A 27,583-nucleotide genomic window follows, 5' to 3' on the forward strand; every position below is an offset into this window, starting at 1 on the left:
CAGTGTACATTAATAACAACAATAGTAATAACTTTTATAGTGCATTTCACAACCGAGCGGTTAAGAGCACCGGATTCAAGCTTTGGTGTTTGATCAGCAGAGTGTGGGTTTGAATACCACTCGTGACACTTGCTACGTCAAATTGGGGAGGTAGTGCTGTCTGCTCTACCGGCCAGAATTCGGACTGATGATACCCAAGCCTGCATCCGTATGGACTGTAAAAGGAGTAACCCTGTTTTAGCCCAAGGAGTAGGTGGTAACAGCCTCTGGAAAAAAATAATTGTAGCCCACACCTTGAAGTGGCCTTCAGGCCTTGTGTGTCTGGCGACTTGCATTAAAGCCATTGGACGATTTCGGTAAACAGTACTGTCCAAGGCCCACACTTTGTGTATCACAACTTACATATAAAATAACAAACCTGTGAAAATTTAGGCTCAATCAGTCATCGCAGTCGGGAGAAAATTATGGGAAAACCCACCCTTGTTTCCCCATGTTTCGCCGTGTCATGACACGTGTTTAAAATAAATCCGTAATTCTCGCTGTCAAGAATTAATTTTGTTTTAATGTTTTCTCAAAAAGTAAAGCATTCCATGGACCAATATTTCAAGAGAAGTCTTTCACCATTACCTTCTGTAAACCCCATAAATTATTTGTAAATCTGTGAACTTATAATTTTTTTTCTGTACCGAAAGTGTGTAATGGCTTTAAAAAAAATTGTTAAAGTGCCATTATTACAAAATTATTAAAAGCACTCATTATAAGAGTTTTTTTTATTTTATATTGTCTTGGGTATTGGGAAGTATAAACAATTTCATAAAAAAAATAATCTAGTAATGTTTGTGGTAAAACCGTGTACATGAATTTCTTTTATGAGTTGTGGTGGTTCTGCAAGTGAGTAGTGAATTAAATAATCTATAAAGAGTCAATAATAACAAGCTGAATATACATTTCCTGTATGTCTCAGGGTAATTTTGAAATAGCTGAACTGAAAATACAAGTGCACTTAAGTGGGTTTTCCTTCATAAGAGGCCATTCATAATGGTCAATGTAAAAAACATTCGGGTGTTCTTTTTTAAAGCCATTGGACCCTTTCGGTACAGAAAAAAAAAAAGTTCACAGATTTACAAATAATTTATAGGGTTTACAGAAAGGCAATGGTGAAAGACTTCTCTTAAAATATTAGTCCATGAAATGCTTTACTTTTTGAGAAAACGGTAAAACAATATAAATTCTTGTTAGCGAGAATAACGGATTTGTTACAAACACATGACATAACACGGCGAAACGCGCGAAAACAGGAGTGGGTTGTCCCGCTATTTTCTCCCAACTCCGATGTCCGATTGAGCCTAATTTTCCACAGGATTGTTGTTTTATATATAAGTTGTGATACACGAAATGTGGGACTTGGACAATACTGTTTACCGAAAGTGTATAATGGCTTTAAGTTGGATTGAAAAACCACCCCCCAAATTTTAATTTTTAAATTTTATAAGGCTTCATTACATATTATACACTGGAAAACAAAGCAATGCCTCAAATGAACCAGATACTTGAGATCAATAGTCGCCAACATCCGTAGTTTTCAATGGCTTTTCCCAGCTTAAATTGATGATGTTGGCCTGCTTGTTTTTTCTTCCTTTTCTGTTTGTATGTATATGGATTTGTTCTCAAATAAAAAACTGAATATTTTTGTTATGCTTCTGTCCCACCCACAATTTTTGAGGGGAACAAAATTTAAATTTGTTAACATCGACACCAGGGAACGATTTCTTCCACCAATTTTGCGTATCAAAATTTGACTGTGAAATTGTGTGAACATCGATTGCTAATATTGAGAAGCAATTTATGACATTTTTTTAGTTGCGACTGATTTTGTGTAGCATTTTGCTCCGCTAAACAAGATAAATCGTTTGCTTGGCTGTTGTTAATGTCGCCTTAGAAAAATAAAACATGGAGACAGACAGAAACTTACGCCAATGTCCCGATGAACTCTTGGTACAAGTTAAATGTGAGCAAAGGTTCTGGAAGCTCTCTCAGATACTGCTTCAAGACACCTGTGGAAATGTACAACAAAATGGCAGAGTTCAATTTGGATTAAATAGGTAAGGTTAAAATAAGCAAAAGAGATAGAAGAACGCTGGATACAATTTACCAGGCCCCGTCTGGTCATCAAGATATGCTCGCCAGCCAAATCCTCGTCTGAGACCCAGGCTTGGAATCACACAGAGGCAATGGCCCCCGTTGCCCCTGGTCTTGGCTAAATTCGTGGAAAATTACTTCTTTCTTGAAAACTATGTCACTTCAGAGGGAGCCGTTTCTCACAATGTTTTATACTATCAACCTCTCCCCATTACTCGTCACCAAGTAAGGTTTTATGCTAATAATTATTTTAAGTATCTTACCAATAGTGTCCACTGCCTTTAATTTAAAACTAAGTTTATTTAACTTCTTTTCTTATTTTGAGGTTTTTTATATCTTGTTAGTCAAGCTTTTATTGGGGCTAGTCTCCAAATATTTAGAATTACATAAACATATCAATAAATAAGTAAATAAATAAATAAAATCTGTCCCATGCTTATTCGAGATGATTTGAAGGAAACATCAAAGGGCGGTTTGAAACATCAGGTCACAACTGCCTTTGTTTCTAATCAAGTCATTATCTGTAAATGATAAATTCGAAACCAACTCTACAGGTAGTGCACATTGTAGTGGAACTGTTATCAGGTACTTGGCAATGGAGATATACATGTAGAGGATTATCTTATGTATTGGGATATTACACCTAATGATTACACAAGTGTTATCACTACAATCATTGGAATAGCTCGAGGGGTACAAAAGTGATGTATTCCCTGAGATTAGATCAGTTAATATTTGTTATTCCACTCATCATTAAGTGAATTGTACATACCGTTCACAACTACTGGGTTTCATTTACAGTCAAGAGCTAGTTGGCTTATCATCATTAAGCTATGTTCAGCAATTTTTTTTTTATATTCCCATTTGTATAGAAAACTATAAAGTCTCTCAGAATGTGTGAGGTTACGGCTGCTGAATGTAGGATTCAAATTTTCACAAAATTTTCCAAAACGACAACAAAAGCAAAACCAATAGACCGATCCATTACGCCCCGCCTCCTTACCAGTTGACTAATCACAGCCGCGAAACCCGATCACTATTAGTGCAAAGATCACCAAACGGTTCAAATGGTGATCGGATTGCGCGGTTGTGATTGGTCAATGATAATTGGGCCTGGCTTAATGGATCGGTGTATTGATGACCATTACAGCCATATTTTCTTTCTCTAAATCTGCACACTTTCAAAGGGGGCTATTTATAACAATGTTTTATAGCATCACCAGCTCTTCATTCCTATTTACAAAGTACATTGTTTTTTTGTAAGTTGTTACTGTCATTATTTTTTGAAGTAATTTCTAAAGGTACATCCTTTCTTTAAAGGCACTGGATACTACTGTAATTAGTCAAAATAATTGTTAGCATAAAAATTTAATTGGTAACGAACATTGTGAGAAACGGCGACCACTGAAGCATCGTTGTTGTTGAGAAAGAGGTAATTTCTCATTCAAACATTAAAAGACTTCAGGCCTGAAGCCTGTTTAGGCATCTGAAAGCACACAAATTGTGCAACAATGGTGTTTTTTCTTTCATTAAAGGAACACGTTGCCTTGGATCGGACGGGTTGGTCAAAACAAAAGCGTTTGTAACCGTTTTTTATATAATGCATATGGTTGGAAAGATGTTTTAAAAGTAGCATACAATGATCCACACAAGTTTGCCTCGAAATTGCGTGGTTTTCCTTCTACTGTGCGAACTATCACCGTCGGCCATTTATGAGAGTCAAAATTTTGACCCCCATAAATGGCCGACGTGTTAGTCGCTGAGGTAAAAGGAAAACCACGCAATTTCGAGGCATATTTGTGTGGATCATTGTATTCTACTTTTACAACATCTTTCTACCCATATGCATTTTATAAAAAACGGTTATAAACGTTTTTCAAAGACCAACTCGACCGATCCAAGGCAACGTGTTCTTTTAATCTCTTCGATGGCCAATTGAGTCCAAATTTTCACAGATTTGTTATGTGGGATACACCTAGTGAGCATACCAGTTTGTGACAATTACCAAACGTGTCTAGAGCCTACGAGCAATGAGAAGATAACTAACTAACTGGTTGACTTACCTGCTAATGCATGTTCCATTCCGAGGTCTACATCAATCTCTACATTGGCATCTAAAGCCGCCTGTCAATCAATAAACAAAATAATGACAAACATAGTTTACAACAAGTATTTCAACTCGTGGTGTGACAGTTGCTAAAAGTAAACGAATAACCTACTCTTTGTTTTCGGAACCATTCAGCCGATCTCATCCCATACAATGGACATATACAAACATGAATAGTACAGTTCAAAAGGTAGTAGTGTATTTGAGCTTTCAATGAAAATCTTGAACGATTATGTTTATACAGGAAGATTAATCTATAGTTGTGTACACAAACTGAAAAGAATTTCATGCAGAAATCTCTAACACCTCATTCCTCAGAAGGGAATCGTTTCTCAAAATGTTAAACATTATCAACAGCAGCAGCGCTTCTCACCAAGCGAGTTTTTATAGTCATTAATTTTTGGAGTATTTACCAAAGGTACATGTAACCCTCGCTTTAAAGGGAAGGTACCCGTTTGTTAATTACTCAAAACAATTATTAAATTAAAAACTGACTGGTAACGAGCATTGGAGAGCTGTTGATAGTGTAAAACATTGTGAGAAACGGCTCCCTCTGAAGTAGCATAGATAGAAAGAGGTCATTTCTCACTAAAATAACAAAAGACTTCTAGCTAGAAGTCTTTTATTCCTATCTGAAAGCTCACAAATTCGTCCAACAACAGAACAAGGGTGTTTCTTCTCTCATTATTTTCTCGCAACTTCGACGACCAATTGAGCTCAAACTTTCACAGGTTTGTTATTTTATGCATATGTTGAGATACACCAGGGGCCAATTTCATAGAGCTGCTTTTAAAAGCAAAAAATTTGCTTAAGAACGAAAATAGCTCGCTTATTTTACACATGTTACTGGCCAAAATTTCATGCCATATACATTGCTTATGACTAGTATTTAGCTGTTGTTTGCTTAGCATAACAATTGAGTGGAGTCTTGGCCGGTAATCTGATTTTACTAAGCAATGAATTTTTTGCTTGAGCAAAATTCTGTGCTTAAGCAGCTCTATGAAATTGGACCCAGGTGAGAAGACTGGTCTTTGACAATTACCACTAGTGTACAGTGTCTTCAACTTGCAAAAAAGACTGAATTGTGACATTACATACCCTAATCATTTTCATCCTTGACGCACTACCAGCAATTCTGAACAGTCCCTCTTCATCGATACCAAGCTCCATGATCCAGAAGATACAGGTCTCTAACGGTGATGCGATCTCTCTACCCTGTAGTCTTAGATGATCCTCCAAGGCGAGACCGAACACTCCTTGGGTCGGTGCTTCGGTCAGGTCCTCATTCAGCTGAGGGATCAGTTTCTCCAGCCGAGCTAAGACATTCCGGTGGTACTGTGCTTGAGACTTTACCATCTGTTATCCCCCCCAAAAAAATATCAAACCAAGCCAACAACAATTCAACAAACTTCAGATGACTTTTAAGGCACTGGAAATTATTGGTACATGTAATTACTCAAAATAATTGTTTGCATAAAAAACTTTCTCGGTAGTAATGGAGAGTTGTTGGTAGTATAAAACACTGTGAGAAACAACACCCTCTGAAATAAAGTAGTGTTGAGAAAGAGGTAACGTCTCACTCAAATATTAAATGACTTCAGGCCTGAAGCCTTTTATTTTGCATCTGAAAGCACACATAGGGGAACAAAGGCGTTTTTTTCTTCTTTTGATATTCTCTTGCAACTCCAATGTGCTTGAAGGAACACGTTGCCTTGGATTGGTCGAGTTGGTCTATAACAAGCGTTTTTAACCGTTTGTTATAAAATACATATGGTTAGAAAGATGTTTTAAAAGTAGAATACAATGATCCATACAAATTTGCCTCGAAATTGCATGGTTTTCCTTTTATCTTGCGAACTAACACGGTCGGCCATTTATGGAAGTAAAAAAATTTACCCCCATAAATGTCCGACCGCGTTAGTCGCCGAGGTAAAAGGGAAAAAGAGTAATACTTGTGTTGATCATTATACATGTATGCTACTTTTGAAATTTCTTTCTCATTATATATGCACTCATATACATATATAAAAAACAGTTACAAATGCTTTTCAAAGACCAACTCGTCCGATCCAAGGCAACGTATTCCTTAAGCAGCTCCCTGAAATCAGCCCCTGATTGATAAGAAATACAAAGAGAGACTTACATCAACCAAACATCTAGCAAGCATTCCATCCTTGGCCACTAGACTCATCATCTCGGTTGCCAGACTCTCCTAAACATAAGAAACAGACAGTCTTTAACAATGAACATTTCACCTTCAGCACAGTCCATTTTAACTTACTTAAGTACAAGTTGGTTTGGTATGAAGTTTGTTGGTCAAGTCTTTGGACTTTCTCTAAAGAAGAATCTCTCTAAAAAAATTAATGAAGTTTGACAAAATACTGAATGATCACTATTTTGTACAGGTCCTTTTTTATAGGTTCATGTGTGAATATTACATGAATATATTTGAATGTGTAATATCAAAAAGTAAAGTTCGACTGTCTCTAAAGTACATAAGTCAAAATGATATCAATGGACTTTTCCATTGTCCAACTCAAAACAAGGCACCACTTCATTACAACTTTCTGTTTCTATTGTCTGTTTCACAGGGCATTGGATCGTTTTCCGGTGATCAGTTTCAATAGTTTTGGTAACTATTTTATTGAGTTTTATTGCAAACTTAAATGATATAATTCAACGTATTTGGTTTTCAATTATATTGCTATGTTCTTTGTGGTGTACTGTGGCCAAGTTGTCTAGCGTACATCACACTCGGGCCAAGTCATTTTAAGTGTGCATTCAAATCCTTGTCATGACATTCGTGTTCTTGAGCAAGAAACTTAACCATAATTGTTTCTCTTAACCCAGGTCTAAGAGGGGAACCGGCGAAGGAACTAAGATGGTACTTGTAGAATGAACCCTTTTAGGGCTAACATAGGCAGCTTGAGGTTGTTTCAGGGAGTAGATGTAAATCAAGGAGTACATGCAGCTAAGCTTGGGCGATACCACGATATTATCGAATATCGCGATACTAATTTGGAAAAGATTTCAATATCGGACAGATTTGGTTTTAATTGAAATATCGATATATCGCGATAGTGATTAAGTATCGCGATTTTGATTAAGTATTGAGATATTGATTAAGTATCGCGATATCGATTAAGTATCGCAATATCGTGATGTATTTCCTAGCCGAGACATCTTGCACCCCATATGTTTTGAGTAAAACCAGAGAAGTAGGTCATTAGAACACCTCTCTTATGCTATGACTGTCTCTTCTACAATTTTCACTGGGAGTTTGAAAACTGTTGATGTCAAATTTAACTAACTGCGACTATATCGAATATCGCGATATGTTGTAAATGATATATCGTGAATAAAATAAATCGATATCGCCCAAGCATACATTACAGCAAATGCTGGATATACATGTACAGGTATACTAAAGTTTGCAAGCGCCTTGATCTTGCTGCTAGGATATATCCACTACATAAGCACTGCATCGTTTAATTATGCGCTGTCGAGCCTTAGCCAAAATAAGAGCAGATTAAAGGATAGATTTCTATGCCATACAGACTTATCTCATTTCCACAACAGAATATCTTACGGCCGTCCTGGTTTCTTTTTTTTCCCTTCCTATATTCATGCCAAATATGAATACAATGCTATCTTGTTTTGTGAAATGTATCAACTTGTCGTTGATAGAGATAGCGGAATATATAACTTAAATTTGGTCACTTTAAAATCATATGTTATCAACCCAGATTTTACTTTTTGTTTTCACTTCTGCCAAACATCCCTTTCCATGATTGTTAAGAAAATATCTACATGTATGCCTTTGAAACAGAATATCTTATGGCCGTCCAGGTTTTTTTTTTTTTTTCTTTCCTATAAGTTTCAATCCAAATACCACTACAATGCTATCTTGTTTTTTGTGAAATGTATGAACTCGCTATGGATGAGTGTATAAAGTTCATGAGTTTAAGATCATCCATTTCCTTATTGTGAAATTGCTGAACCATTTGAACTTTCTGATATTCATGAGATGCAGTGTGTACAACTAGTGTAGCTCTTGACAAGGGGTACTGGTTTATGGAAAAAACCTGCAAATCAAACCTCCCTAGGTAACACTGTCTCATGGTTTGTCTAGTATGAATTCACATCAACATTATTCTTCCTTTTTTTTTCAATTCAATTGAATTCAAGTCAAAGCAACATTTATTTCCACTGAAAAAAAGTATTTTTTATAAAATAAAATGTATCTTTGTGTTGCCTTGGAAGATTCTTAAGTCAATAGCACTTAGAAACTTATTTTTAGTATAAAGCGCTATATAAATGAGATAATTATTATTATAATAGCATTCCTTGAGCGATAATGCCCTCTTGTGATAACATGCATATTATGGATCGTATGTACAGTTGATGACACTTTATAAAAAAGTAAATAAAAAAGGCTGTACATGTACGACCATAATAATAATAATAATAATTGGGGGGGGGGGGTAATCATCCTTATCTCGCAGCTAAGAGCTGAATTGTGAAGAACGCGGCTACAACGTGTTCGAGAAGCAGGCATGCAAGGGCGCCTTTGGCTGCCAGCCACATCAACCCATTACGACCACGGAGCACAGCCAAGATCAAAAGTGTTTGATTTTTCCTGAGGGAGGAAAACCGGATAGTCTGGGAAACCCTCGTGGCACTGCAGAGAACCAACGCACAACTCAACTCACATATGGCCCTGGCCGGGAATCGAACCGGGGTCACCTTGGTGAGAGGCGAGCGCTTTACCCACACGCCAACCATGGCATTAAAAGAGTTAACATCCTATTAGAGAATACAATGTCTTAGCTAATGCGGAGGCATGTTTTGAAAAAGCAGGGTTTGACAAGGAACAGCCTTTCAACATTTTAAAAAACTAACACAAAAAAACTAGACAAAGGCGAGAAGATAATGTCCATGCATTTTGCACACACGTAATAGGTTAGAATACAAAGCATTAAAACTTGATATTCTTACTTGTCAGACGCTTAGGTTAAGACAGTTGAGAACTGAGAATTAACAATGGTGTATTTCGATTACCTTGCAAGCGTCTACCTTCCACTGGCATTGTTCCATTTCCTCTTTAATGGCGTCTAACTTGGCTAAATGTTCTTTGTCGATACCCTTGCTTGATGCTGTCTGATATCTGAATAATCAAAATGAATGTATACAATTACAAAAAGAAAGCCATTTCAAGTAAATTTCAGTGCTGGTAATGTGCATGCAAATGATAAATAGTTTATAAACCACAATAGGGTGTCTTGATCGAGCAGTTTAGAGTGCAAAATTCAAGTTTTGGTGGTTGAGTAAATCAGAGTGTGGGTTCGAATCCCAGTCATGACACTTGTGTCCTTTACTATAATTCCTACTCTTCACCCAGGGGTATAAATCGCTTCCTGCAAGGCTAGAGGTTGATATTGTGTTTGAAAAAGTCTTTAAAGCCCCATGACAGCCCAGGGCTGAGATCTGATACTTGTCGTTCTCGATACTTGTCTTAAAAAGAACTCATACACAGAAATTACTCAGCCAATCACCAGCAATTGGTACTCGGCTTAAAAGTACTATGACTACAACACCCCAGCTAGATGCCCTACAACATACTCAACTGTCATTCCGAAGGAACTCAGACTGCTACTCAGTTAAAAAGTACTCATACTCAAAGTTTGCAGTATATACTTGTCTCAAATAGGACTCATACTTGAGGACAAGTCGGCCTACTGTATGCCATTGACTTCAATGTGGTAATAGAAAATTAAAGTCCTTACCTTCCTTTAACGGAATCTAAATCCAATGTTAGCCGGTTTAGTTTCCTCTTCATCGACATTATACTTGGGATCTCATTCTAGAAAGAAATAGTACAACAAGTCCATGTACTTTAACAAAACGGGTTTTTGGAGTGGAATGGTGGTTTGTTAACAATTAAAAGTCTTCACACCATCCTCCGTTCGTCAACATGAGAGCAGTATGGGAAGTAGTAATTTGATGTACAGTATATTGGGTTTTTTTTTTATTGTAAACTTTGTAGCAAGTTAGCCCCTGGGCTACAATAATAAGGGAATCAATGTGTGGTGAAGAGGTTTTCAACTAGTGGTATAAACCCAACGAGGCCTGGTTCTTGATAATTTTTACCGAGACAAAGTCAAGGTAAATTATCAAGAACCAGGCCTCGACGGGTTCAAACCACTAGTTGAAAACTGATTCAACACACTTTGATTCCCATTTATAAATACTTTTTCGTTCAAAAAACATCAATGATAATTGTTCAATGATTTCTTTCAACACAACACCCCTCCAGCTATGAAATGGTAAGGCCCTCGGGTAAACAACTCCTTATAAGGAGATTGCTGTGCGCATCGCGCGTATCGCGTGATGTGGCACAACTGTTCCAGTCGTTGCTCTCGACCAATAGGAATGAAGAAACTGTCCCACTCACAATCGGTTATAAACACTGGTCATTATCAAAGGTTTAAACACCCCCACGTGACGCGCTCTCCACCAATAGGAATAGCGAAACTTTCTGAGGTATTTATGAATTCTTTTTAAATAAACCAGAAATAATATTATCTACAATGACTATACTTACATCCAGAAGGAGACTGAAAGGTGTAATAACAAGGTTTTCTAGTCCCATCTCGTGGCTAGTAAGCTCCTGGCCGATGTTGGTCCACACCTCGGCTGATTTACCAAGAGTCAACCTGTGTATCAAATAAGAAACAATAAGTTTTAATAGTAATAATGACCATTTGTAACGTGCCATACCTGTCAACTTGACACTCCTGGTGCAGGTTATGAGAAAATGATGTTGGTACGACCATGGAGGAATTACAGTCTTGACAAAAATTTAAAAAAACGATTGTATGTTAATAGTTTTGCATCGGAGATAAAAAATAATAATGATATAATAATAGTACAAGACGATTAAATGGTACATAATGCAGGAGCCTCTATGAGCAAAACAAAAGATGAAAACACCAATATACATGTACAACTGTATATTACAAGCAATTGTTTCAAACGAAAGATTCAAACTAATGAGTCTTTAAAAGTCCCTTGAAAATCTGAAGAGAGGCAGCTTGGCAAATATGAAGAGGTATGTTGTTCCATAACGAAGGTGCAACGAAGTGGAAAGCTCTTTTGACCATAGAATTTAGTGGAAAAGGTAGTTTGAGTAAGTAAAGAGTTTTTACCCATAAACTGTCAATGTGTATTGTAAAAGCACTGTATACTTTCCAAAGTTCTTAATTACAAAACTGCCTCTAGACGCCTGGCTAGCTCGGTGGACTAATGGTTAGAGATCAGGGCCCAATTTCATCGGCGCTTACAAAAGCAGCGAATTCTGTGCTTACGACAAGCATTTTTCACAGGTTTTGGCTTCTGCTCCTGTGTACTCTACGTTACTAGGCATTCTCTGCTAACAAGGCTAGCGCAGAAATTCGGAGCATGCAGGTAAGCAGGGAATCGTGATTGTAAGCACAGAATTCGGCGGTAAGCAGAGCCATTAAATTGGACCCTGCTCTAGACCTGCAAAGGTCATGGGTTCGAATCCCAACCAAGTGATTTGCCTACGTTTTTCACAGAACTTCGGAAAGTACTGAACTGAGTATACAGTGCTTTTAATAAACTTGGTGCAAGGGAAAAAAACACAATATAAAGAAATCAAATGTTTTAACAACACTCTATTGTCAAGTCTTCCTTATTCTTCTTGTTTTTTGTTTTGTTTTCATTTACGACTTCTCCATACCCAATCATTCGGTTTTATCTCACTCAGAAGAAGACATAGCTCAACGTTTGTTTTCAACAATGTCCCTGATCTAAATCTTGCTTACCCAAAGACGGAAGTTTCCCCCAACGCTTGGCTTGAATCCATCATACTCTGTCCCAACATGGTATGAGGAAGCTTCCTCTGTAACATGATCAAAAAAAAAGAACAATATTATTCTCCATTACTTTACAATGCTCAATAGACCCTTAACGCGAAACGCTAAACTGATGTGCATGTTTTCACGCACAAAGAATAGCTACAGTACCGTCCAATCATTTGCCTCCTTTGACCCCAGTGAGGGCGCTTTTTGACCCCAGTGAGGGCACTTTTAGACCCCAGTGAGGGCGCTTTTTGACCCCAGTGAGGGCGCTTTTAGACCCCAGTGAGGGCGCTTTTAGACCCCAGTGAGGGCACTTTTGGACCCCAGTGAGGGCGCTTTTTGACCCCAGTGAGGGCGCTTTTTGAGCGTGTGAATCACATGCATGGGGTCTACATCATAAAAATAACAACACACAGTTTGTAGCCCTTTCTGAACCTGAAGGACATCTGATCAATGTGCCCAATATTTGTTTTTACAGGTACATAAATGCAAAGCTATATTTTGAATAATAAGACCCATTTAATCATAGAGTACATGTAATTGTGACGCACTACATGTACGGAACAGCATAGAGCAAGCTATCCCACCTACTTATGGGGCTACATGTAAAAACAGTGTTTCACCTTAACCAGGTTAACAGTCCGTAAGGATGTACATGTAGGTATGGAAATCATCCACTAGGAATTAGCAGAATGCACCTTTCCAGCTTTTTAAGAAGCAATTATGGTAAAGTGGCTTGCTCAAGGCCAAATGACTGGGTATCGTACCCACACTCTGCTGGTGAGATCGCCAGATCTTGGATTCGTTGAATTAGACCGCTTAGCCACAACACACCAAAAATGTTTTATTTGTGCATTAATGAGTGTTCACATTCCCTCAATGGCTGCATGTACATTATAGAATTCTACATGATTTCTGCATCTGCATTTGTAATTATATTGACTGAGTGTACTTTGGTGTCAACCATAGAACTCAATTTCCTCAATTATTATATTTCCTTTAAAACTGCTGGCGGCAACTCAAAAAACAAGTGTTTCTGTAAATATTTTTGTGATTTCTCTTCTCAAAACAAGAAGTTACATGTACTTCTATGCTATCATCCTTGTTGGTTTCACACTTTTTTCTCTGTAAAGCGCCTTTTGAGCGTCTTTTTGTGTATTCCAACTATGAGTGATTCTTCCTACATTAGCGCTACCACCTTTCGAAATGAAATGTCCACATGTAAGTTAGAAATATTAAGGGAATAAAAGGGTAGCGACCAGTACTTTAATTAAGGGAATGACAGGGTAGCGACGAGTTCTTACACGGCCGTTTAGAGCCGGCAGGTTCGAATTGCCGTATGATAAAGGCCAGAGCCGAAGGTGAGGGCCTTTAGCGCACGGCAACGAACCTGCAAGGTTTTAAACAGACGTTTCAGAACGAGTCACTACTATTTTATTCCAATTCATAAAGGCCCTTTTGTTAAAAAACTTTTAAAAAATACAATTACAGACACTTTGACAATTGAAAATTTGAGCTTAGAAATAGAGTATACGCGCTCGCTTAAAAATAGATTACGCGCGCGCGCTTAAAAATAGATTATGCGCTGTTAATAAAAGCTATGAATTGCGTTCCGCGTTATAATCTTGCGCACCTGACACGTGGAAGCCGGTCAGTCATAAACACTGGTTTCAAAACTTTGTGAAGAATCTGTTTGATGCGCGTGGGTTGTGAGTACGCGCGTGCGCTTAGATTACGCGCTGTTACTAATAGCTATGAATTGCGTTCCGCATGATAATATTGGCATTTGCGCCCGACATGCGGAAGCCAGCCGGTTACAAACAGCTCCAGCTGGTCATTATTAACCATTTAAACACCCCGCGTTCTCCACCAATAGGAGTAGCAAAACTGTCTGGAGTATTTATGAATGTCGTTTAAAACTATCCAATTGTTCCAAAAAGCAAAGTATCCGTTCCCTTTAAATGCAGCAGGTTATTAAAGTTCAATTCTGACACACAGCCCCTGTGGATTTGTTCTCCGCTGCATACACACTAATCCCAAAGCAAGGAAAACACAATGCTGCTAACATAGTTAATCATTTTGAACTTTACTGTGTTCTTGTAAGTAATACATTGTACACATACCGCAAACCATAATACATGTAGACTGTGTAAACTGCAGAATCTCTCATTAATTTACAGAGAGCTATATACATGTACAAACAATGAGGTCAATTCAATTAGTCTACCCTTTTATCAAAGCATGTCAGGTTGCAATATTATGTTCTTTAAAATATTTCCTAAATTGTAATGTGTATCCAATATATGACAATGTGTGAACCATTTATTCTTGTGAGGTCAAGGCAGTTTTTCCTTTTTAAAGAGCACGTCTATGAGGAACATGTAAATAGTATTGGAATATTTCAAGGGTCGGAACAGGGGCATAGAAAAATTGCCTATGGTGCCCCTCTACAAGAATGTACAGAACCCTTGCATTGCCTCCTTTGGCGATGAATCATGCAAGGTGGAAGGCTATCATTGGCTGAGAGCCATACGCAATGCGCACACTTTTCCAGTGTTTGTTATCCAAGATGGTTGTCAATGACATGCAATAGTTTAAATGCATGCTACATGAGAACAACACATTCACTGTTTACGAGTGGCTATAATGTAAAATATAGCAGCATATATACAACCTACATGCTTAATAAGCTTTGCTTCTTAGTGAGCTCCCCCTACAGTATCATAAAAGTGTATTATTTCCTCCTTGCTTTACTGTTTTATTTGGAACATGTATATTATTGGCTATTTAACAACGTTACTTTGGAAAACAATAAACCCAAACCAAACCAAACACAAATAAACACTGAATGACCCAATACCACAGGGTATGAAAACACTGACATTGGATGAAACTTTCATTCATTGTTAATTGTATAGAAAATGTATAGAAATATGTGTAGCAGCCTACGACGCTATGTGTAGGCTATTAAACTGCAAAGCTCATCCAGCAAACTTGACTCTCAGATACAATAGACCTTTCTGTTGATGATAAACAAACCATACAGTTGGCAAGGACAGCCAAACATTTAACTATGTCATCAGGTTTTGTGAGGAAATTCAATATTTCTGCAAACTTTTTAGTAAAAAAATACATCTCATGATTTGTGGCTTTCTTTTTTAACAAATCGAACACTGTGATTGAATGTTTGTGTAAATTGTTACAAAACCTACAGTGATCTGTTTTGTTTGGTAAACAAACTTTTTGGCTTTGCCGTTGCAATAAAAAGGTTATTACTGATCTTAGAGCTACTGGGCCTGAAATTCATCTTTGAGAGGGCAAGGCCATTTTCATTTTGCACCAAGGAGCACCAAAGTTTTTGTTTAATTCTGCAAGACTTGCAGAATTAAATCAACATTTGAATAAAAAAAGTGTAAATTATAGTCAATATACGAAGTGAATTGCACCATAAACTACTCGAAACTTACAATCATACTTTTTAAGCATACATGCAAATAGTTCCTTGAACTCTCGATTTCTTTCAACCCAAACTTTCTGTACATAGAACTAAATGTACATGTAAATGTACGTGTATGTACGTATGTACAGCCCAGTGGTTGTTTATTTTAAAAAAATGATCTGTGTTATTTCCTTGTCATTATCTGGCAGTCCTTTTCCTTGTAACCTGAACTAAAATTCCAGACCGTTTTGGTTTCATAGTAGAACAGGAAGATATTCCAAGAGTACAAAATACATTTTTCGTCAATTAAAATACTAATGTGAACCCATGCATTGCCAGTCTGCCACGGGCTCTGTACACAGCTCTTTAGCAACTTCTTACATAATGTACCTTGATGGTTTAGTGCGCAAGATGTGTGCGACCTTGAACCAGACCTGCGTCACAACATCGCGCACGGGAAACAATTCCCAGAGCTGGCAATTGACTTACAATAGACCCTTCCCATGAAATATGTAAATTGCACACAGCGCGTGCGCACTAACATTTTGGTTGGCAAAATGAGGGAAAATCGCGCTGTTTTGTACATGGCTAATGGCTGCGTGACGCAGACGCGATTGCGCGTCTGCTTAGTGCACAACTCTACGGCGTTTGCCAACCAATAGGGTCTGTACGCATGCGTAAATGTAATTAGCATATTTCATGTGAAGGGTCCATTATGAAGTCTTACAGTTTTTTACTATATGTAGTTACAGCGCCCTCTCATGATGTGAACCGTGGACAGCAACTAAAAACCCGAATCCGGGGAAATTGAATGCGTTCCTTTTATTGTTGAAACGCTTTTGAATTGCCTTTGTGTTAATTGTTGAATTAAAACAGCTTATTACACCCCTAAAAAGTTTTCTTTTCTCATTTCTTATAATAGACAAAGATGCGTTATAAAACACATATGGACTGGCATAAACTCGGTCTCTAGTGCTGTGCAGGCACCTCCTCGAGTTTGTGAGTAACCAGGCTTTGGCCTTGGGAAATAGGTCCCTCTTTTGGTCACCCAAAGTCCCTTAGGGATGACGTGCACTTTTGACCTCATTGTCAGTCAATAATGTAATCATAATATGTCTAAGTAGCACTTCTTATCATTCAAATGTCTTTTGAAAATTAAGCTTAATTGATCTGTTCGAATTAAGCAATTATTTGTTTGTCCTTGTGTGAACGACTATCATTTTGTGTCTTTTTAATATTTGGGGGTTTTTTTTTATTAGGAAAAACAAAATTGAAATAGGAACAAACTGTAATATCTTGTCAATTGAAGAGTTGTTAGTTTAATAACGATATTTAAAAAATGTATAATAGTAAAAGAGTTAAAGGAACACGTTGCCTTGGATCGGACGAGTTGGTCAAAACAAAAGCGTTTGTAACCGTTTTTTATAAAATGCATATGGTTGGAAAGATGTTTTAAAAGTAGAATACAATGATCCACACAAGTTTGCCTCGAAATTGCGTGGTTTTCCTTCTACTGTGCGAACTAACATGGTCGGCCATTTATGGAGTCAATATTTTGACCCCCATAAATGGCCGACGTGTTAGTCGACGAGGTAAAAGGAAAACCACGCAATTTCGAGGCATGTTTGTGTGGATCATTGTATTCTACTTTTACAACATCTTTCTACCATATGCATTTTATAAAAAACGGTTACAAACGCTTTCAAAGACCAACTCGACCGATCCAAGGCAACGTGTTCCTTTAATATAGACAAAGTGTTGTGGTATTTTGTTTGTATACAGTACATCATATCGTACAGTACACATTACATCATGCTGTACACATTCAATTTTTACATTCCCTGTGGAGACATCTTTTGTTCTTTCTCTTTTTCATCATAGTTTGGAATCTCCCATAGACTTTGGTACACCAAGTTCCTTGTGGGGCACATTTGCCTTTAGAATTCACCTAGATGGAGACCATTTGTTTCCTTTTAGGTTTTGTTCTTGGTCACTATAAGGAAGTGAATTCATGAAGTCAAAGTAGGCCTCGCGGAGCAAATGCAGAATTTACCCATGTACATGTGTTAATCAGGAATGGAACTGACTGACTAAAGTTTAAAATGTCAACAAAAAAGAACGTTCCAGGCGAGACTCTGTAAGTTGTTTCTTAAACTTTCAACGGCACAGCTGAGCAACTGACAAGCAAATCGGCATAAATTGCATGCCTGATTGCCTGGTTAATCCTCAAAGAATAACTTGTAAAGTTCTGCATGAGTAAATCAGGATCTAGCGGCAGAAAACTACGTGTAGCTGTATGTAGTGCCCAATAGAGAATGAATGCATTCAATTAATTCAATTTTTTATTGGTCCTACCATGGAGGAAATTCATTTTGAACACATGCAATACAGACAAAAATTAATAATAAGGCACAATCATAAATAAACTACTGGAAATACATAATATGCGAAACCATAGATAAAAGGTTAAACCCACACATTTGACACAAATTAAGTACAGCGTCCATGAATATCTGTGTCTACTTTACAAACATGACAAAGAATAAACTTCAAATCGATGGAGCCTGACCTTACATGTACACTGTACAAGTAGGGGCAATGGAGGATGTGGGATTCTTCTTCTTCAAAAAATAAAAACAGCGCAACCGCAAAAACCCATCCTCTTTCCATTTGGGTGTACTATGCACGCAATGACTTCGGTTCTTTGAACCACTTTCAGTTTTACATTGTATGACCAGTGTAACAAAGTTGGTTCAAGTTACACAATACACAAGGTGTGACAGTGAGATAGTTTCTTGAGTTACAAAGTTAGGGTTTATTCTGGGTATTTACAGGGTTGTGTTAGATAGTGTCACACAAAATAAAATGACAGTCACATGGCTCTCTGCAATTTAAAACAAAGAACCAGTAATTGAATTCATTGAAATTACACTAGTAAGTATCTACACTAACATCCTACAATAAGTTCAAGTTGCCTTAAAGGCAGTGGACACTATTGGTAGTTACTCAAAATAATTATTGGCATAAAACCTTACTTGGTAACGAGTAATGGGGAGAGGTTGCTAGTATAAAACATTGTGAGAAACGGCTCCCCCTGAAGTGCCATGGTTTTCGAGAAAGAAGTAATTTTCCACGAATTTGGTTTCGAGACCTCAGATTTAGAACTTGAGGTTTCAAAATCAACCATCTAAAAGCACACAACTTCATGTGACCACGGTTATTTTTCTTTCATTAATATCTCGCAACTTCGCAACTTCAAAGACTAGTCTTCACAGTTGGTGTATCTCAACATATGCATATAAAATAACAAACCTGTGAAAATTTGAGCTCAATCGGTTGTCGAAGTTGTGAGATATTAATGAAAGAAAAAAAAACCCTTGTCGCACCATGGTCACACAAAGTTGTGTGCTTTCAGATGCTTGATTTCGAGACCTCAAATTCTAAAATCCGAGGTCTTGAAATCAAATTCATGGAAAATTACTTCTTTCTCAAAAACTACGTCACTTCAGAGGGAGCTGTTTCTCACAATGTTTTATACCATCAACCTCTCCCCATTACTCATTACCAAGTAAGGTTTTTATGATTATTTTCAGTAGTTACCAATAGTGTCCACTGTCTTTAAAGCATGTAGACAAGATTGAGCATCCATGGTAAAAATTTTTCACAAGCTTGAATTTGTAATTAATCCCAAGTCTGAAAGAAAGCATTAATTGTTACCGTTCTCTTCTCTACATCTTGACCTGCTCCTTGAAGACACTTTTTTAGCTCCTTCACTGTTTTCGTACAAGAGTCTTTGATAATGTCGACTTTTTTCTCACACTAACAACAAAAAAGACCAACAGAAAAGAATACAGTCAACTACAATGACCAAAACTTGTTAAAAATATATCTCTGCATACTATCAATTTGCTATAGAAAAAAGAGATAAATTACGGAAAAGTTAACACACCTACGTACTGTGTATAAAATATGCAACCCTACCATGATGTAATACTGTGGTTAAATCATTTTGCAAAAAATTATTTAATTTTTGTTGCTTTTAACCACCACAAATTGGTTTTGGACAGACTTAAGGCAGACTTTTTATTAAATGCCCAGAACAATTTAGGATTGTCCTCAGTGTTTCGCCAACAGCTGTTTGGCTGACAATTTTTTTTTTTCACCCAGACTTCCTATAGTGTGCAGTGTGTTGTAGCAAGCACCTCAACGTAATGCTTTGTTTCACCGACTACAAAGAGGCCCCGGAAAATATGCCTTGTACAATCTCTTCCCGGGGGTTATTGTGACGACAGACCTTTGTCCCATTGTCGTACAAATGTGGCAAACAAGAATGGACAGGCTGCCACCATTGTTAATCATTACACGTTCGACTCAATGGGAAGTAAGTCCGAGTTTCGAGATTCCAGCTGACCATGGCAGATTTTGGGATGTGGCTCACAAGCCGAGGTTCTGCGAATCATGCTAAGAGACTACTCAATTTTTTTATACATTTGACATCATCAGAACCAGAATTAATAACAGGCCTGTACACTTCCTTTTTTAAAAAGGGCAAGGGCACCAAGGCGTTTTTTTCTCTTTGGTGAAGGGCACATAAGGAAATTGTAAATTGATACTGGGCATGGAGGCAATCACCTTTGCCGCCTCCGTAAAGTATTCAGGTCCGTTTTATGAAAACCTTTATGGTCTTTTCTTTGTCGGGTCAGGGTTTCAATGTGGCAATGATATTTTCACAAGAAAACGATTCTTCAAGAAGCTCCAACTTGGGTGGCACTAAAATGTTTAACAAACATCAACGTGAAGGAGTTTAAAACAGTCAATGATGTCAAAAAAACACATGCACACTTGTCAATACACACTTAATGCACTAAATACTAATGACAATTGCTTTTTTTTGTTCTGACATTGGTTCAGTGTGTATGTATCCATATCTTATGTGTATACATCCCATAGTGTATCCAGTTAAGTGCATATTGTACAGTGTATCCATATACATGTATGTGCATACTGTACACAAATCTTAGATAAAATCATTGGATTTAAGCTTCCTGGTTACAAACCAGAAGTGTAACAGTCACTCTCATTGTTTATACACTGTAGACATGATAGCAGTAACAACAACAAACCTGGGCCCAATTCCATAGAGCTGCTAAGCACACAAATTTGCTTAGCATGAAATCTTTGTCTTCATAAATACAGGATTCCCAACCAAATTTCCATGTGGTTTTCAGGAAAAGCAAACAACAGCCGAGTACCAGTTACAGGCAATATACGCATCTCAAATGAATTTTGCTGGTAATCCTGGTACTATCAAGGAAGAAATTTCATGCTAAGCAAATTTTTGTGCTTAGCAGCTCTATAATATTGGGCCCAGTGCAAAGAGAGGATATGTACAATGTATAAATCACATTGTAAAAATCGCCAATTCACAAGTGTAACATGAATTTCATAAGCCTACCTGTTGCAGATCATCATTCAATACTTCAGTCTTTTCAGCTCTGTAAACAAAACACACAAAAAAACAAGATTTACACATCAGACTTTTGTCAGGTAGCATGAAAGCTATTTTTGTTTAGCACATGTTTATTCCCCCTTTTTTATTGAAGTTAATACCAACATCATTTAATCACGGGGGAAATTTGGGCAAGTTTAACAGACCTTTATCATGGTGCAGCCATCTTGAATTTTCCCCATTTATATCAATGTAACCAAACCGAGGCTGGAAGAAGAAAATAGTCTGGTTCCTTTTTGCAAAATGATTATTAGTATTCAAGATGGAGGCAGCATGATAAAGATCTATTCAATTCAGGGTTAATCAAGAAAACATTAGTAGAACGAGATTCCCGCCAGGGCTCCAGCATCTGAGTAACATGTCTAGCCAAACAATATCATCGCAGTGTGTAATTTGTCTTGTTCACCCATGAAAATATGTAATAACAATATTGAGATAAAATCCAAGCACTTCACATTGTAGGGCCTACCAAAGCGCTTGGGCCTTAGGCCTTATAATCATTCGTGAAATCATCTCATCTTAAGAGGAATATGCAGCACCAGTAGCCAAGTTGGCACACAGATTGCTAATCAACTTCACTCATTCATTCAAACTTATATTTATTTTTATAACATTCTGCCTTTTCATTGGTTAGCACGTCACATGATATGTCTTAGTTTTACTAAAAACGGCGACCGTGTGATACATATACATGTAGTGCATCGTTTGCCATGTGATAGTCCGACAACTATCACACGGTGTGCAGTACCCATGGGACGTCTTTTTACCCACCTCGACCCAATCAGTTGTTCAATCTGATATTATTAAAACAAATATTGACTGCTTTTACTCCGACTCCCTCAGTGAACCCCGGGAGTCTTAAACCATAGCACTCAAAACAGTCTATATTTGTATCCATTCTTTACAATCTTTACCCATGCAGGAACTCAATACTATTGGTGATGAAAAATCAATTAGTTAGTTTGTTTTATCTCGCTCAAAAATTGTCACAACCGGGATTCAAACCAACACTCAGATGACATACCCTATACATTGTAGCTAACAATACTTGAGTTTGATGCTCTAGACCACTTAACCACAATCACTGTTTTTGTAAGACCCTCAATTTAATTTTTTTTAATCACTTCTTAAAGCCATTGGACCCTTTCGGTAAACAGTGTTGTCCAAGGCCGACACTTTGTGTACCACATCTTCTATATCAAATCACAAACCTGTGAAAATTTAGGCTCAATCGGTCATCGGAGTCGGGAGAAAACAACGGAAAAACCCACCCTTGTTTCCGCGCTTTACCGTAGAATGACATGTGTTTAAAATAAATCCGTAATTCTCGTTAACGAGAATTTATATTGTTTTGCTGGTTTCTCAAAAAGCACAGCGTTTCATGGAATAGTATTTCAAGAGAAGTCTTTCACCATTGCCTTCTGTAAACCCTGTAAATTATTTGTAAATCTGTGAACTTTTATTTTTTTTCTGAACCGAAAGGGTCCAATGGCTTTAAAGGGAAGGTACATGTTTGGTAAATGCCAAAGACCAGTCTTCTCACTTGGTGTATCACATCACAACCATCAAATAACAAGCCTGTGAAAATTTGGGCTCAATTAGTCATCAAAGTTAAGAGAAGATGATGAAAGAAAAAACACCCGAATTGGACAAATTTGTGTGCTTTCAGATATTAAGAATAAAAGACTTCTAGCTAGAAGTCTTTTATTATTTTAGTGAGAAATTACCTCTTTCTCAAAAACTACGTCACTTCAGAGGGAATCGTTTCCCACAATGTTTTATACTATCAACAGCTCTCTAATGCTTGTTACCAAGTCAGTTTTTAAGTTAATATTTGTTTTGAGTAATTACCAAACGTGTATACCTTCCCTTTAACCCATTGGTAGAAATAAAGTGGCCTGCTAGATAAGATGTTAAAGTTTGCACTGTCGGTTCAGAAGTTAACCAAAACAAAAACTATAGGCTACATGTAAACCTATGACCATTACTCCAAAAAGAGAATTCACATTGGGCCTTATTCACATGGTATCATTGCAAACAAATTGTTCGTCCTTATTGCAACTAAAAGCATGTCATTGGGGGTTCTAGGCTGTGACCTCTACGTACTCTACGTGCTCTAGGTACACACTTGCCCAAGGACTACAACAACACATAATCAGACACAGTGTGACATCATCTATAATGTAGTTGGGGGGCATAGGCCCACCACATGGTTAAGTACACTTGGCTATTTTTGCTTTCTGAGAAAAAGTATTTAATAATTGACTTGGGATTTTTGTTACTTGTGAATTTGGGTAACGTACCCTACATGTATAGAAGTTTGTCATTCATGTGATTTCCAGTGCTTCTATAGAGAGTTCACTCAGGCATCAAAGGTATGCACTTTTTCCCTCCTGGGTGTGGGGTCTTTTATACAGGGTTGGCATTGACAAAGAAATATAAATTTTCCAATAGCCTAAGAATAGGGTCAGTCTCAAATAGGAGTATATAGGCCCTAAACCTGATTTTAAGCGCTCAACACTTTACACAATCCTGCTTAGCAGAAAGCCAAGGTCATAAGCCAAGAGGCCTAATGCCTTTGTTAACCTACACCCACTCATGTTTTGCTATTATGATGGGTCCATTGGAACAGTTACAGTGTAAAATCAAACTGATTTTCAGCAAAGAGCAGTACAGGCTGCCTGAAATCAACCCCCCTTTTAAAAAACAAAACAAACATAGGCCTATGGGCTGGTTTTAAAAAAACACCAAGTGACCTTAACATGAACTTTGTGAAAGTTCAAAACTGTCATCAAAACAAAGTTTAGGAAGTTAGCTTTGTGATCTTGTTATGCCTTTGACTTGACTTGACTGTCACAGTCATTGTTTCTAGAATTCCTTTTTTTGTGAAATTGTTTACTATATATTGTTACAGAATGCATGGAGTTACACAACAAAATCAGATAATGAAAATAGGCCTTTAGTGTACTGCTATACATTACAGACCTTTTCGCAAATACCCATTGCGCAAGCGCCAACCGTTGAATGAGGTGCATTGTGGTCTAGCTTTAAATAAAATTTGATCCCCAGCTAGACCACAATGCATCTAACGCGGCTTAAGTACTTGCGATATTATAAGGTTTATGGGCACTGCATATGAATTTAATAAGAAAATACCAGTTGCAATTATTGATATTTGACAACAATATAATACTTGAGTTTATATAGCGCTTTTTCACTCCCGAACGGGTGTCTCAAAGCGCTTCAATTATTATCCCTGGTCACTGGGCCTTAATTCACTCCTTAAACCATCTCAGCTCCCTGGGGAGTATACAGCCTCGTGCAACAAATGCGCTACTCGGCTAAATCAATCACAAGAACCATCTCTGCCCTCACAGGTCCCCATTTAACCCTGGGTGGAGAGAAGCAATAATAGCAAAGTTTCTCGCTCAGGGATCACGGCCAGGATTTGAACCCACACTCTGCTGAACAGAATCAGCAGAGCTTGAATTCGGTGCTCTTAACCGCTCGGCCACGACACCCCATGATATTTACATGGGGTTACCTGAGTCTATAAAGACTCAAGTTTCACTTCTGTAAACATTACACAATACAGTGGCCTGTACATGTACCTGGACTCGACAAACTTAGCCAACTTATCACAATATTATCACTGCCAAACATCATGCACATAAAGAACAAACACTGATATCAGGATTCAGTGTGATTTCAACAATTCCTAAAAGTCAAGGGTTCAAATCAAAAAAGGTCATACTTAGAGCAAATATTAAAGATTTCATACTTACAGTACATGTACTGTAAGTAATGAAATCTTTATTCATAAATACCTAAGACAGTTTATCCATTCTGATTGGTCGAGAGGGCATCACGTGGGGGTGTTATAACAGATGATATAAGTATAACACCAGTAAAAAGTGTTGAGACACGGGCATGACACGCGAGCTTGCACCTGTGCTTATAAGACAGTTTCTTCATTTCTATTGGTCGAGAGCAACGGCTGGAGCAGTTGTGCCACATCAAGCAATACGCGCGAGGCGTACAGAAATCTCCTTTTAATAAGGAGATGTTTACCCGAGGGCCTTACCATTTCATAGCTGGAGGGGTGTTGTGTTGAAAGAAATAATTTTTGACCAAAAAGTGTTGATGTTTTTGCACTGAAAAGGTTTTTATGAATGGGAATCAAAGTGTGTTGAATCGGTTTTCAACTAGTGGTTTAAACCCGCCAAGGCCTGGTTCTTGATAAATTACCGTCTCGGTAAAATTATCAAGAACCAGGACCAGGCCTCGGCGGGTTTAAACCACTAGTTGAAAACCTCTTTACCACACATTGACTCCCTTAATATTTGCTTTATGTAAGGTAGTTCAAACATTGAAAGTGCAACCACCACAGCAATGGTTGGAAAAGAAAGAATCTTTTTTTTTTATGAAACTGAAAGTTTAGATTCTGAATGTTCTCCTGTGTACAAATGAGCTGATTCTGTGAGAGTTGCTATGATCAACCAAATTCATGAAAACATCATTCATAGAAATAACACTCCGTTGGGACAACGTCAAAATAATAATAAAATACAGTATCATGGCCTCAAGAAGCCCAGGATTTGAGTGCGTTAGTTCCTCTTATACTTTTTTTTATTCCCCAAAGCCTAATTCGATTTAAAAGATTTTACATGTCAAAGATATAATGAACACTTAGAAATCTACCCTGAAAAATATGCATGGAAACTAAGGTATGAGTAAAAAAAAAAAAAAAAAACAGATGGTTTACATTCACTGCAGAACTTCATGCAGACCTTATAGGTAGCCAAGAATATTACTTTGCAACAACGACACATAAAAATAAACCTTGGAGTTGCAAGCACGACAATGAATGAATCTGCCATGGGTTGGGACTGTATGTAGAATACCTACAAGAAATTTCTAGACTTGATTTTAAAATCAACCTCTGCTGTTAATTGCAATAATCATTACCCTCAATCACCCCGACCATCGTTGACTTTCCTATGTACTTGTCTACTTGTGACCAAGAGCACTAGATTATTGAACTCCATTTTAGAGTGATAACATATATTTGGATCTCACTCTGTAAACAACATAATAATTGAGTAAAAAGAGGTGTATTTGGTACTGAAGTGTAGAAATGATGAAAAATAAGCAATTTCCTCAAAATAGCCCTAACAACTGAACAAGACCGGGTCTCAAAAAAGCGGAAGCCTAATTATTTTCCTCCATCAATCGTAAGGAAGTAAGTAAGATGTAAAAACAAATTATAATAATTTTAGTCAGTCAGAAAGATTGGTGTATGTAAGCAATGGTTTTTCTCCCACTGGAATCAAATAGTATATTACATGCAGGTTACCGATATTATCAGGGAAAATTACGTAGTATTTATGAGCATTATTAAGAGTGAAAAAAATTAGTCTGTGTTGGCCTTTTTTCACACTTTTAAGTCTACCAAATAAGATTGTATGGGGCCTGACTATCTTTGACCACAATCATTTTGCTTTCTCCAGAAGACGATCAGAGCATACTGATCGAAACGTCGAGTTGAAACCAATGGTTCTTTTCAGAACCACCCCAACTCATTAGAGATATAGTCAATACATGGAGTTACCCCAACCTTTCTATTTCGATTTTCACCATGCAAAGTTTCAAATCCTACTCACAATCATTTTCATATAGCATAGGCCCTCTTGTAAAATTCATGTTTACTTACCTGAGAATTTTTTGTTTACCAAGTTGTTTCATACGATTATACTGTTTGCCCATCATCTTGAAGTCTTGGTTGTTATGTCTAACATCAGTCACCAAATCTTTATATAATCACTGAATAAATGGCAGCAAAGGATGCTCCAAATTGAGCTTCAAAACAATGCAACTAGGCCAGCTATTGTCCTACACCTGGCTAGCTCATCAGCTGGCCAACACTTTTCCTGCAAATTGAAAAGTGCAGTTTTGGTTTAGTTGTTGCAGACCAACAACCACGCTGAAAATATCCTGGATCCTACTTTCTAGTGCACCATAAACATAATAACTACATTAGAATTAGCTGAACCCATCGAATGAAGGAAGTCCTTGTGGTTTTTAACCAAACACAGTCCAAAGAAAACGGAATCAAACGCCGATAAATTCGGTATGCGAGGCTACCTCCCACACTCGACAATCAACAAGGAAGTTAGCGCAGTTGGCCGGCTATAGTCTGACACCTATTCACTGTGTGGTAAGAATAACATGGGTTGCGAAAGGGATCGAGACAGCGTAAAGGGTCGATGATTTTGATCCGACAACGCCCCCTTGCGATAAAATTCTTCCTCTGTTTTAAAACTGTACGCGCGGCCGGCCCCGGGCCCCGTGTTTGAATTCTGCAAATAAAAATAAGCGCAAAGAGAGTATATCGTATTAGATCCCACCTCATCAATTATAAGCAATAACAAAAGTTATGGCCCATTTTGTCAATTTCTTTGACACATCGAGTTCATAGCAATTTTCATGAAAAACCAGCGGATTGA

At 37.6% G+C, this 27,583-nt stretch overlaps 1 protein-coding gene across 3 annotated transcripts in view; it reads right to left on the bottom strand.

Moving 5' to 3' along the window:
• LOC139943772 (rho GTPase-activating protein 17-like) overlaps positions 1-27,229 on the bottom strand; it is a 41,693-nt gene extending 14,464 nt beyond the window's left edge. For all 3 annotated transcript variants that reach the window (XM_071940562.1, XM_071940564.1, XM_071940563.1), the window contains exons 1-11: positions 26,791-27,229; positions 21,024-21,063; positions 19,286-19,387; positions 12,094-12,170; positions 10,851-10,962; positions 10,033-10,109; positions 9,308-9,413; positions 6,390-6,458; positions 5,345-5,602; positions 4,203-4,263; positions 1,973-2,054 (exon numbers count right to left, since the gene is read on the bottom strand). In XM_071940562.1, the coding sequence (XP_071796663.1) occupies positions 1,973-2,054; positions 4,203-4,263; positions 5,345-5,602; positions 6,390-6,458; positions 9,308-9,413; positions 10,033-10,109; positions 10,851-10,962; positions 12,094-12,170; positions 19,286-19,387; positions 21,024-21,063; positions 26,791-26,846 (1,040 nt within the window). In that variant the 5' untranslated portion in view covers positions 26,847-27,229. The remainder of the gene's footprint in view (positions 1-1,972; positions 2,055-4,202; positions 4,264-5,344; positions 5,603-6,389; positions 6,459-9,307; positions 9,414-10,032; positions 10,110-10,850; positions 10,963-12,093; positions 12,171-19,285; positions 19,388-21,023; positions 21,064-26,790) is intronic.
• Between the last annotated feature and the right edge of the window lie 354 nt (positions 27,230-27,583).

The sequence above is a fragment of the Asterias amurensis genome, chromosome 11 (assembly GCF_032118995.1).
Source record: "Asterias amurensis chromosome 11, ASM3211899v1".
NCBI lineage: Eukaryota > Metazoa > Echinodermata > Asteroidea > Forcipulatida > Asteriidae > Asterias > Asterias amurensis.